Here is a 12,458-nt window from a genome sequence, read left to right as displayed (position 1 = left end):
AGAGATTTGAAATTGTGTTGGGAAGACAGCTATACATCTCTGGGCTGCCTGGGCCGGTGGGTACCAGCAAAAGCAGCAGGAAGGCTCTCTGTGTTTCCAGGAGGGGCCATCACCTTCCTGGAGGAGAGAGCCCGCCAGCTGGGTCTGAGCTGTCAGAAAATAGAGGTGAGCCTGGAGCCTTGAGCAGGGTGGGGCCGTGGGTTGGGGACACTTTGTCCCCTGCTGCTGACTGCTTCCTGTCCTGACTCTGCAGGTGGTGCCTGGCTTTGTGATCACTGTGCTGACCTGGCCAGGCACCAACCCGTCACTCCCCTCCATCTTGCTAAACTCCCACACAGATGTGGTACCTGTCTTCAAGGTGTGTATGGAGGGATGCGCGCAGGCCTGGAGGATAGACACAGTGTAGCCGGCGGGATTCCCCAGGGACCCATGGTGCCGATCTCACCACTGACTCTCGTTTTGTTTGTTTTTGGTTTGTTTGGTTTTGTTTTCCCTAGACAGGGTCTCACTATGTAGCTCTGGCTAACCTGGAACTCACTGTGTAGACCAGGATAGCCTTAAAGATCCAGCTGCTCTTCCCTCCCTGGTGTTGTGATTAAAGGTGTATGCCATTATGTCCAGCTTCTCCACCACTAACTCTTAACATTCATATGGCATGGCTCCATTCAAGCAGCCTTTGTCCATTGAGGGTTCTGTGCTAGAGAGGGGTGACAGCAGGAGCCAAATTGCGGGGGGTGGGGGGTTGGAAGTCAGGTAGCTGGGGTTTCTAGCCTGCTGTCTCTCTCATTATTTCAATTCTATGGCGGGCCTCACTTCCCACCTCTGCCCCCCAGGAACATTGGCATCACGACCCCTTTGAGGCCTTCAAGGATTCCGAGGGCTACATCTATGCTAGGGGCTCCCAGGACATGAAGAGTGTCAGCATCCAGTGAGTATCCCCCATTCCCAGATCCCTGCTAGGCTTCTGGATTCAGCAAGAGCACAGAGATGTGTTGAAAAACCCTAAGCCAAGCCAGGGTCATCTTGACTTTCTATCTAAAGCAGAAATGGCTGCCATGACGATTTATGAATGGAGAAACCAGCTCAGAAAAGGCGCAGGGAGTTTTCTGGAGTCTGAAATACATGACAGGGGAGTGTCTAGGGCACAAGATGACACCGTGCACACCCTGAGCACTTAGCCTCTGCTTCCTTAGGTACCTGGAAGCTGTGAGGAGGCTGAAGAGCGAGGGCCACCGATTCCCTAGGACCATCCACATGACCTTTGTGCCTGGTAGGAGTGGCATCTTTGAGAACAGGGAAGAAAGGTGTGTTGGGAGGTATCTCATATCACACCCCTGACACTTTTACAGACGAGGAGGTCGGAGGTCACAAGGGGATGGAGTTGTTTGTGAAGAGGCCTGAGTTCCAGGCTCTGCGGGCAGGCTTCGTTCTGGACGAGGGTGAGCAGGTTGGCCATCCTCTGCCAGACATAGGGAGGCTGCGAGGGGAAGTGGAGTCACACCACCCTGTATCCCTACTTTCTCCCTCAGGCCTGGCCAACCCCACGGATGCCTTTACTGTCTTTTATAGTGAGCGGAGTCCTTGGTGTGAGTATGGGTTTGGGGGAGAGGCATGCATGCTATTTGCTGTCTCCTTTCCTATACTGGGGCCCCCAGGTCAGCTGACCAAAGCCACCAGTCACCACTGTGCGCTACCCTTTCTCATGCTGCACAGTGGCTTCGCCTCACAGCACAGGGTCTTTTGGAAGTTGACACCAGAGGCATCCAGTCTTTTTGCCTTCCTGTGTTCTGAGGGCAAGCTCTTCACTTTTGCCAGGATTCCTGCTCTAGGCCATGGGCTCAGAGTTCAGAGCATGTCTCATGCCGATAACTCTCTCCCTCCCAGGGGTACAGGTTACCAGCACTGGGAAGCCAGGCCATGCCTCACGCTTCATTGAGGATACAGCTGCAGAGAAGTTGGTGTGTGGCCCATGGGGAGCCTGGGCATTCGGGAGGCTCTGTCCCAGGGCCGCTCTTACACCTCACCTCATACTCTCTTAGCATAAGGTTATAAGCTCCATCTTGGCATTCCGGGAGAAGGAAAGGCAGAGGTAAAGGCAGCGGAGGAAGGGGGTGGAGTGAGGGGGTGGCTCTGGAACGCTGTGCAAGATAGATTGTGCTACCTCCTTTTATCTGCAACGCCTGCTCTCTGCCTCCCCCCCTCCCCCCCCCCAATACTGATGCAGGCTGCAGGCGAACCCTCACCTGAAGGAAGGCGCCGTGACTTCGGTGAATCTGACCAAGCTTGAAGGTGGCGTGGCCTATAATGTGGTACCTGCCACTATGAGTGCCAGCTTTGACTTCCGAGTGGCACCAGATGTAGACATGAAGGTGCCACCTCCACTCAGGTTTGAGGGAGAGAGCCCGGGGTTCTCCATCCTGTGTCCTAGAGCCTCAGCTCGTACCCCTTCCTTCAGGCCTTCGAGAAGCAGCTGCAGAGATGGTGCCAGGAAGCAGGAGAGGGGGTCACCTTTGAGTTTGCTCAGGTATTGACTTGGGACCTGTGATGATGAAGTGTCAGGGCAACAGGAGTGTGGGCTTACTAAGTCTGGGCTTGTGTAGGACCTCTGCATACAGCTGTCTGATTCCTTAGCTGTAAGAGATGTTTTATTTACCAGTAAGCAGTAGCTATAGAGACCATTTTGAATGGGAAGGGAGAAAACAGGGGTCTTGCACCGTGCTCGCTGCAGCATGGAGCAGGAGGGATGCTTGCATCCTTTGATAGGACATCTGAAATGTGGCTCAGTTGGTAGCACGCATGAAGTCCTTGGTTGGTCCCCAGCACCTCCTAAAGGAGGAATGTGGCATGTGCCGGTGTGCAGAGGTGGAGGTACGAGATCAAGGCCAGCCTTGGCCACAGAGTGACCTCAAGGCCTGCTGAGACCTTATCTTAGAAAGCAATACAAAGGCAAGATGTGGTGGCTCATGCTTTTAATCCCAGCACTTGTGAGGCAGAGGCAGATCTCTTGTGAGTTTGAAGCTAGCCTGGTCTACATACTGAGTTCCGGGACAGCTAGGGCTATGATAGAAGCCATGTTTTGAAAGAAAGAAAATTGACTGTGATATGATTATGCGATTGTGCATGTATGTGGTCCAGGAAAGTAGGACCTTGTATTCAGAGAATATGTATTCTGCCGGTCTGAGGCCCGCAGCAGGCGTTGGGGCTAGGATCAGAAGGATACAGTGAAGTAGATGAGAATGAGGAGAGAGCCAGACCTAGGGCATTGGAAGGACTGGAAGAGGACCTGGGGCTGTCCTGGCCACCGGGAAGCCTGGTAGGTGGGTGAGTGTGCCCTGTGCCAAGCATGGCACATTGTGTGATGGGCAGAGCCCCATGTCCTGGTCCTTGTCATCCCTCCCCTTCTCCAGAAGTTTACAGAGCCTCGAATGACACCCACGGATGATTCAGATCCCTGGTGGGCAGCTTTCAGCGGAGCCTGCAAGGCAATGTGAGCACTGACCAGCCCTCTCCCGATCGCCCACATCTCAGAACCTCTCCTTCCTGTTGTCTCCCAGCTTTCCCACCATCCTGCACCCGGCTAGGTCCCCCCACCCCTGCCTTCCTCCCCATTTACCAGGCCCTTCCCCTTCAGGAACCTCACTCTGGAGCCAGAGATCTTTCCTGCTGCCACTGACAGCCGCTTTATCCGGGCGGTGAGCTACTCACTTGCAGGGCAGGGCAGGGCAGGGCAGGGCAGGGCAGGGCAGGGCAGAGCAGTCAGGGATCTGAAGGTTGGCTTTCTCCTAACAGTGTTTTATCACCCCTGCAGGTGGGGATCCCAGCTCTGGGCTTCTCGCCCATGAACCGCACACCTGTCCTGCTACATGACCATAATGAACGGCTGCATGAGGATATATTTCTCCGTGGGGTTGACATATATACAGGCCTCCTCTCTGCACTTGCTAGTGTGCCCACCCTGCCTAGTGAAAGCTGAGCCCCAGGGCTTCCAACTCTTGTACTCTCAGTCCTACCACTGCCAAGGATCTGTTTCCCCTGCCCAGTAATAAAGCCAGCATTGGATGGGATGTTCTTAATACTGTGGACAGTCATGGAATAGATTTATCTGGGGACTTATCTCCATTTCATAGATGGAAAAACTGAGCCTGATTTGGAGACCTTGGCACGACACCTCATTCAGTAGTACTACACCACATCTGTGCCCAGCCAGAGGCCCTAGCTCCTGTGTCAGAAACCCAGCATACTTCTGACCTGACCGGCAAGGTCAAATACTGCTCCCATCACAAGTGGATATTGAGGGTCTGGAGAAGTGGTGCACAGATTCCTAGAAATAGGCCAGGCCATTCCCAACAGTGCTATCAATTCCAGGGCTCCAGGAACTGAATACTGAGCTAAATTTCCTAGGCACAAGACAAGGAAGGTAGAGCTTTATATACACCTTAGTTGTAGACAAAAGCTCACAGGAAGGGGCCGGTGCTTTGCGCTGCCTACACATTGAACCTTGCACTAAGGCCCTAACATTCTGCACTAGAGCTATGGCTCCCCACTTCATCAGAGCTCCCTTAAGGGACTATTTTTCTCAAGGCTGCCTCTTGCCCTCCCTAGCCATGTGATCAGTTTTCATACATGTGTAGCAAGAATACCACTAACATCCACCTCAGAGCCACCCTATCATGGGTTAAACCCATGGCATTATGGCATCCCCTTGAGAAACCAAAGGACCCAGGCTTGGGCTAAGGCCAGTCCTGAAGGTAACCTGTACTGTTCTATAGAATGCCCAGAAACACCGGTCATTTATTGGCTGCTCAGAATGCTAAGACCTTACCAGACCCTGGGAATGGCGGTTCACTGCTGCAATCTTTGCACCCAGGAAGACTACCAGTGTCGAGGCCAGTCAAGTCCCGATCCCAGCTGTCCTCTAACCTGCACTCCATCATGACACCCATACATCTCTCAAACATAGAAAAAAGATTCAATGCCAGCCTGGGCCAATGCAAGGCCATGAAGTTGGCAGGGGCTCACTTGCCAAGCTAGCCTGATTCCCCAGGACAGTCCACAAGTTGTCCTGACCTCCACCTAGAACACTGGGAAAGATTTTAAAGGTCTATATGCCTGTGTGTACCCTACCTAGAACAATGGCATGCTACCAGGACAATAAAGTGGTGTCCTCTTCCCTTCCCAGATCGAGTATAACCTAGTAGTGGCCCCTAGCCAGGTGCAGTCCTGTCAGACCAGAGCATGGCTGGAGAGCAGGACCCTTCATCCCCTCAGTTGACCAAGCAGAGCAGGCTAATACCTCACCCCCCCCCCCCAGCCAACCATTAAGCTCCTCTCTTACAGTCCAGGGTCCCACCTCAGGGCTCCAACCTTCCATCCCTAAAAGGACTATTTTTCCCATAGCTGCAACCCCTTTCATCCAAGACTGCACTTTTGCCCCACACACAGAGGGCAGCGACTCCACCCTCAACCTATGACAACAGACACAAGCTAACAGATCTTGCCTGAGTTTATTTGTAAGAACAGCATAGGACACTGGTCATCTGCAAATAGTGTGTGGGGAGGTGTGTCACAGCAGTCCGTCTGTCTTCACACTGGCAGGAGCCTTTTCTATGGGGCCTTCACAGGGGCCTGGGCACCTTTGGGGGCCTGAGCACCTTTGGGAGCCTGAGCTGGAGCTGAAGCCTGGGCCTTAGCTGGAGCTTTGGCCCCTGCCTTGGTTTGGACCTTAGGCTTCGGTTGGCAGAGCCTCTGACCCTTGGCCATGTAGCTTCGAATCCGCTTCCCAAGCTTGGGGTGAGCGATGAAAGCCAGCCGCTTGAGTTTGGGGCCTTTTGGCATCTTGGGCTTGATGGCCTGAGGCTTCACCAGGGCCTTGATGGCCTCTGCGCGCGCACTCACTGCCTTTGCATTGTTGGCCTGCATCTTCTTCAGGCCTTTCTTGTTGTGCTTCTTGGCAAAGCGCATGTTCCTCAGGAACTTGGGGTCAACCTGGGAACAGAAAAGGTGTATGAGGTAGCATATAACAGGCCCGGTTCACTTCCTTAAGTCCCTGGTCACAAATATGTTACTGTAAAAACAACAGTAAGTTAACCTTAACCACAAAAAGGTTGGAGGGTGTGGGTGTGAACTTCTGGAAACCTAGCTGTTTCCTGAGACTTGTCTAGGGGCACCCCCCCACCTCAGCTGAGTGTCAGATACCAAGCCTAGTCCATCAGATTCACATCAGAGAGCGTGGTTGCAGGCAGCAAACAGACCTAGTACAGCCTCAGTTATCCCCAGTCTATTATCTGGGTGCAATCAAATGTACAGAACTAGAGTTGCGTTTAGACGCAGACCATGAGGTACCCAATATACAGAACGACTCCCTCCCTCCCTCAAGGCTCCACGGAGCAAGAGAAGCAGTTCTGTTCTCAGGAGATTACACCAGGGGCTGGGAAGGTCAAGGAAGGCTTTTCTGTTGAGTCTGACATGGGAGACAAGGAGAAGCTAGGCAACACAATCCCTAGAGCTCAGAGTTCGAAGCCAGCCTGGTCTACATAGTGAGTTCTAGAACAACCAGGACTACACAGAGAAATCCTAGCTCGAAACACACACGCTGGTGGTGGAGGAGACATGACTTACAAGAGGCCCTACCCTGTAGACCTGGAGCCAAGGGATAGTTTATGACCCACTGTCATCACTCACCCCCTTAAGAGATTCGTATCTTTGCGACCGGGGTTTCTTGATGCCATTTCTGTGCCATTTGCGGGCTGTAGGGTAACAAATATTTACAGGTCAAAAAAAAATGAGGTATCTTCCAATAAGACCACCTAACATCATGGTTGGCAGTCTTTTGAGAATACACTAAGGATGGGTGGAAAGCACTATGGGCTTTTTAAGCGGATTCCTGGCTCCCAAATTTGTAATCTCCAAAGTAGCTAAACACACAATCATCTTCAAGGCTCACCTGAAGGGTGACCTGCCCTCCCTCCAGCTCTGATCTAGCAACCCTAACCCAATCCTCGCTGGGGTACAGTCGCCAGCCGGAGCCCAAGGAACTTACACTGGTTGTGTGTGGTGTGGTTCTTGGACTTGGCCATGTCTGCACCTGCAAGAAAGCCACGAGATCAGTTCTGGGCTTCCCCAGACCGGCACACCTCTGCCGCCCTGAGCTGGGGTAACATGAAGAAACCAGAGGCTGCAGCAGACGCTTCCGATTTACGACACCCGCCAGCCTGGCAACACTCACAAAACGCGACCCCACCTCTCAAACGCGAGCAAGGAGGTCGGTCCTGAGACTGAGCTTGCCGGCCCCGGGGCGGCTTTCCCCGCCATCCGTTCCTTGAGGACGACCGGGAACCACCCCCGCCCGGCAATCTCGATGCCCCATAGCCAAGCAGCTGCCCGCCCTGTCCTTCCTGCCACCCGTGTCGCCTGCCTCGCGACCCGCCGCCGCCCTGTAGTCACGGATGTCATCGGATGCCGTAAGGCCAACACTCACGGTAACCCGCGGCTCCCGCAGCGCCGGAGACCGGAAGAGAAAGAGAAAGGCCCGCAGTGCAGCACGGGAAATAGGGCCGACACCGCCGGAAAGTCCAACGGAAAAGCTTCCCTCACTGCTGGCGGAGAAAAAAGGTTCCAAGGCCGGAAAGAGTTGAAGCCTAGAAAGGGGAGGGGTTAGAGCCTGGCCACGCCCTCTTAGCGTCACAGATTTCTTTCTTTGCTTAACCCCTCCCCGCTATTTTTTGAGCGGGTCTTTCTTGCTGTGTAGCCTAGACTGGGTTATAACTGTTCATCCTCCAACAGCAGGCTTTTGCTACTGGGGTTAAGAGCGTGGTGTTAGCATGGACCACGACGGCGGCCAGCCCGTGTTTGCTTCCTTCTCTTCCTCCAGTGCCTACTTTGCTCTTGGGCTAGACTTCCAAAGACTCTGAAAGCCGAGGGGGCCTTTGAGGGATGAATGTTAATGGAGCGAAGAATCTGTGTTCTTAAACAGCTCACCGGGCTCCTGTGTGGAATGCACTGGAGAGGGCAGAGGAGAGGAGAAGAGCTATGAGACTCATGCAGACTGCCACACAAGGGCGCTGGCTGCCTGAAGACAGTGAAGAATGTACTAGGGAAAAGAATAGACTGGATTTAGGGTGCCGAAAATTAGAGAGAGAAAAGCGGCAACGATAGTCCAAGTCTACTCCAACAGCCTGGGCTGGTTCCCCAGAGTGGCAGTTTCGTGGTTTCTTTTTTTTTTTTTTTTTAAGATTTATTTATTTATTATATGTAAGTACAGTGTTGTTGTCTTCAGACACTCCAGAAGAGGGAGTCAGATCTCCTTACGGATGATTGTGAGCCATCATGTGGTTGCTAGGATTTGAACTCAGGACCTTCGGAAGAGCAGTTGGGTGCTCTTTTTTTTTTAAGATTTATTTATTTATTTATTTATTTATTTATTTATTTATTTATTTATTTGTTTATTATATGTAAGTACACTGTAGCTGTCTTCAGACACTCCAGAAGAGGGCGTCAGATCTTGTTACAGATGGTTGTGAGCCACCATGTGGTTGCTGGGATTTGAACTCTGGACCTTCGGAAGAGCAGTCGGGTGCTCTTACCTGCTGAGCCATCTCACCAGCCCCAGTTGGGTGCTCTTACCTGCTGAGCCATCTCACCAGCCCTCGTGGTTTCTTTTCACATATATTAGATGTGAGATGATGCTAGAGAGGTGAAAACAGGCCTGTAATCACAGCTACTGGCTGAAGAATTGTAAGTCTGAGATGCCTGAGTAATTCAGGTAGACCTTGTCTCCGAAAAGCTTTTTTTGTTGTTGTTTCAAGATAGGGTTTTTCTCTGTGTAGCCCTGATTGTCCTGGGACTCACTCTGTAGACCAGGCTGGCCGCAAACTCAGAAATCCCCCTGCCTCTGCCTCCCAAGTGCTGGGATTAAAGGCGTGTACCACCACTGCCCAGCTCCAAAAAACTTTTATAATGTCAGGATATCCCAGCACTCACGAGGCAGAGGCAGGCAAGCCTCTGTGATTTTAGTTTATGTAGTGAGTTCTAGGACAGCCAGGGTTATGTAGAAAGACCCTATCTCCAGAAAGGCATGGTAGCTCACACCACCCACTCAGTGTATAGGGCCTAAGTTTTATACAGAAGCAGGAGAATCAGGGACTCAAGATCATCTTAAGCTACAAAGCTAGGACTAGGCCAGGCAGGGTGACACCCTGTCTCTAACAGCAAAAACAGTGTGCTGGGCAGATAGTTCAGTGGGTAAGAATGATTGTAGCTCAAACATGAATTCAAACCCCGGATCCAATTGTGGAAGGACAGGATAGACTCCTGACAGTTGTCCTCTGCCTTAAACACCCATATACAGGCTCATAAAAATAGTGATTTTTAAGAATTTAAAAGCCGCTGGGCAGTGGTGGTACATGCCTTTAATCCCAGCACTTGGGAGGCAAAGGCAGGGGGATTTCTGAGTTCGAGGCCAGCCTGGTCTACAGAGTGTGTCCCAGGACAGCCAGGGCTACACAGAGAAAACCTCGGCAGCTGGTTCCATAGAAAAAGCACAGAGGTAAATGGGAAGAACACATCTGCCTTTTCTGTTGTAAATAGACAGAACTGACAACTAAATCAGGCTGAATGTTCCATCGACAATAAACTAAGTCTGACACGCTGCAGCCTTTTAAAGAAACATGTATTCGTGCACACAGCTACCACTTTAGAGCTGCATCAACACCTACAGACCATAGTTACCTTTAGCTTTTCTGGTTTCTGGTTTTTGGTTTTTTGAGACAGGGTTTCTCTGTATAGCACTGCTGGCTGTCCTGGAACTCACTCTGTAGACCAGACTGGCCTCGAACTCAGAAATCCTCCTGCCTCTGCCTCCCAAGTGGTGGGATTAAAGGCGTGCACCCCGACTGCCCAGCTTTGTTTTTCTTTTTTTTTTTTTTAAGATTTATTTATTATTACATGTAAGTACTTTGTGAAGAGGGCGTCAGATCTCATTATGGATGGTTGTGAGCCACCATGTGGTTGCTGGGAATTGAACTCAGGACCTTTGGAAGAGCAGTCAGTGCTCTTAACCGCTGAGCCATCTCTGCAGCCCCCCATTTTTCTTTTTAATAATTGTATCCAATAAAGTTATTGTCTGCTCAAAAAAAAAAAAAAGAATTTAAAAGCCAGGAGTGTTGGACACCTTTAATCCCAGCACTAGAGAGGCAGAGACAGGTGAGATCAAGGACAACCTGGTCTACAAATCAAGTTCAGGACAGCCAGGGCTGGTTACACAGAGAAACCCTATCTCAAAAAAACAAAAATTAATTAATTAAACAAAAAATAAAGTTAAAAAAATTAAAGACTCGCTGGGCGTGGTGGCACACGCCTTTAATCCCAGCACTTGGGAGGCAGAGGCAGGTGGATTTCTGAGGTCAAGACCAGCCTGGTCTACAAAGTGAGTTCCAGGACAGCCAGGACTACACAGAGAAACCCTGTCTTGAAAAACCAAAATAAATAAATAAATAAATAAATAAATAAATAAATAAATTAAAAAAAGACTGGACAGGTTATGGTGGTAATATACTGTGTGGTAGCATGGTACATGTTTGTCTAATATGCAGGAGGCCCTAAAGTCAATCTCGGAGGCAGACAGAGAGGAAGAGGTCTAAATCAGGTAAGCGGTGGGTGCTTCCCAGGAACTCAGTTGGCCTCTGCCTCTCTGCCCAACAGTTCACATTCCATGTAGCAGTGAGGCCGGGGGTGGGGGAAGGAGTCCCTTTTATAGCTATTTAAAAATTTGTGTTTACGTATATGAGTGTTTTGCCTGCTCGTATGTTCGTACCAGTACTATGTGTATGCCTGGCTCCCAAGGAGACCAAAAGAAGATACTGGGTCCTCTGTGACTGGAGTTACAGATGGTCGTAGCTGCATGTGGATGCTGAGAATTGAACATGGGTCCTCTGCAAGAGCATTGAGTGCTCTTAGCTACCAAGCCATCTCTCCAACCAATCTAACTTTTAAAGTGTGTGTGTGTGTGTGTGTCTATACATAGGGACGTCAGAGGGTAATTTAGCCAGAGTCAGTTCTTTCCTCTGCACCATTGTGGATCTAGGTTTGAACTCAGTTTGTCAGGCATGGTGACCATCTCATGGCCCCATATATTTTGTACTTTTTCAATTTTACTTATTTTGAGATGAGACCTCATGTGTTCCAGGCTAGCCTCAAATTTTCTGTGTAGCTAAGAATGACCTTGAATTTCTCATCCTCCTGCCTCCACCTCCTAAGCGCTGAGATTTTAGGATGACCACCATCCCTGGTTTTATGCAGTACTGGGGAACGACATGAATACTATTTAGGCACCAGACTGACTGAATTAACATTCTTAGCCTCCAAGGCACAATCCTTTTAAACATTTGTACCAGACACTATTTCTTCTTACTAATTTTTTTTTTCTTTAAGCAGTTTCTTTAGGTAGTTCTGGATGCCTGGAACTCATTATGTAAAACAGGCTAGCTTCAAGTTCCCAAGAGAGCCACCTCTGTCTGCCTCCCCAGTGTTAGGATCAAAGGTAAATGCCATCACATCTGTCCCTCAACAGTTTTGTTTGCTTGTTTGCTTGGTTTGATTTACCAAAACAGGGTTTCTCTGTATAGCCCTGGCTGTCCTGGAACTCATCCTGTAGACCAGGGTGGCCTTAAACTCAGAGATCTGTCTGCCTCTGACTCTGAGTGCTGGGATTAAAGGTGTGCACCACCAAGTCCAGCCCCTTTGTTTGTTTGGCTGGTTGGTTTTGGTTTTTCGAGACAAGGTTTCTCTGTACAGCCCTGACTGTCCTGGAACTCACTTTGTAGACCAGGCTGGCCTCGAACTCAGAAATCCACCTGCCTCTGCCTCCCGAGGGCTGGGATTAAAGGCATGCGCCACCACGCCCGGCATTGTTTGTTGTTATTTTAATCAGTATATTTAAAGAGAAGCACCTAGGGGCTGGAGAGATGGCTCAGTGATTAAGAGCACTGATTGCTCTTCTAGAGGTCCTGAGTTCAATGCCCAGCAACCATCTGTAACAGGATCTAATGCCCTCTTCTGGTGTATCTGAAGACAGCTATGGTGTACTCATAAATAAGTAAATCTTAAAAAAAAAAAAAAAACCTATATCCTACTTCTAACAACCAACTTCTACTCTGGGGCCTACAGAAAGAAGCCCAGGGTGGTGACCAGCATCTCTTCGGCTTTAATTCTTCAAACAGAACATCAAGAACTCAGAAACAGCCAGCACAAACAGGAACCACTGTCACCAGAAATGGTGAGAATAGAGGTTGGAATGGAGAAATGAAAGGTTTTGGTGGAGTTTAACACAGGAATTGTGATGACTTTAAAGTGGCCAGGCTAAGATGGGCAGGTAAAGCCCTCGGCACAAGCCCAGCGACCTGAGTTCAAACCCCACATCCCGTGGTGAAAGGAGAGAACCAACACCTCCAAATTATCTTATC

The 12,458-nt window shown here is 50.2% G+C and overlaps 2 protein-coding genes across 6 annotated transcripts in view; one reads left to right on the top strand and one right to left on the bottom strand.

Annotated features, from left to right (window-relative positions):
* The window catches only part of Acy1 (aminoacylase 1), a 5,256-nt gene extending 1,183 nt beyond the window's left edge, over positions 1–4,073 (top strand). For both annotated transcript variants that reach the window (NM_001276442.1, NM_025371.3), the window contains exons 3-15: positions 101–165; positions 254–358; positions 834–928; positions 1,194–1,270; positions 1,350–1,439; positions 1,530–1,586; positions 1,885–1,958; positions 2,040–2,089; positions 2,225–2,369; positions 2,456–2,524; positions 3,408–3,487; positions 3,632–3,692; positions 3,809–4,073. In NM_001276442.1, coding sequence (NP_001263371.1) covers positions 101–165; positions 254–358; positions 834–928; positions 1,194–1,270; positions 1,350–1,439; positions 1,530–1,586; positions 1,885–1,958; positions 2,040–2,089; positions 2,225–2,369; positions 2,456–2,524; positions 3,408–3,487; positions 3,632–3,692; positions 3,809–3,973 — 1,133 coding nt within the window. In that variant the 3' untranslated portion in view covers positions 3,974–4,073. The remainder of the gene's footprint in view (positions 1–100; positions 166–253; positions 359–833; positions 929–1,193; positions 1,271–1,349; positions 1,440–1,529; positions 1,587–1,884; positions 1,959–2,039; positions 2,090–2,224; positions 2,370–2,455; positions 2,525–3,407; positions 3,488–3,631; positions 3,693–3,808) is intronic.
* Positions 4,074–5,485: 1,412 nt separating this feature from the next.
* Rpl29 (ribosomal protein L29) lies at positions 5,486–8,165 on the bottom strand. Of its 4 annotated transcripts, none has more exons than XM_006511660.4 (4): positions 7,241–8,165; positions 7,040–7,084; positions 6,682–6,746; positions 5,486–5,985 (listed from the first exon to the last, which is right to left on the bottom strand). In XM_006511660.4, exons 2-4 carry the CDS (start codon positions 7,074–7,076, stop codon positions 5,605–5,607), a joined length of 483 nt encoding a protein of 160 aa, XP_006511723.1. In that variant the 5' UTR covers positions 7,077–7,084; positions 7,241–8,165; the 3' UTR covers positions 5,486–5,604. The 4 variants fall into 4 exon arrangements, with proteins under 4 accessions (XP_006511723.1, NP_033108.1, NP_001311462.1 ...); NM_009082.3 differs by having other exon boundaries at positions 7,415–7,643; NM_001324533.1 differs by having other exon boundaries at positions 7,478–7,643.
* Positions 8,166–12,458: the final 4,293 nt, after the last annotated feature.

This window comes from Mus musculus, chromosome 9 (genome assembly GCF_000001635.26).
Source record: "Mus musculus strain C57BL/6J chromosome 9, GRCm38.p6 C57BL/6J".
Taxonomy (NCBI): Eukaryota; Metazoa; Chordata; class Mammalia; order Rodentia; family Muridae; genus Mus; species Mus musculus.
This window is presented reverse-complemented; position numbering and strand designations above follow the sequence as displayed.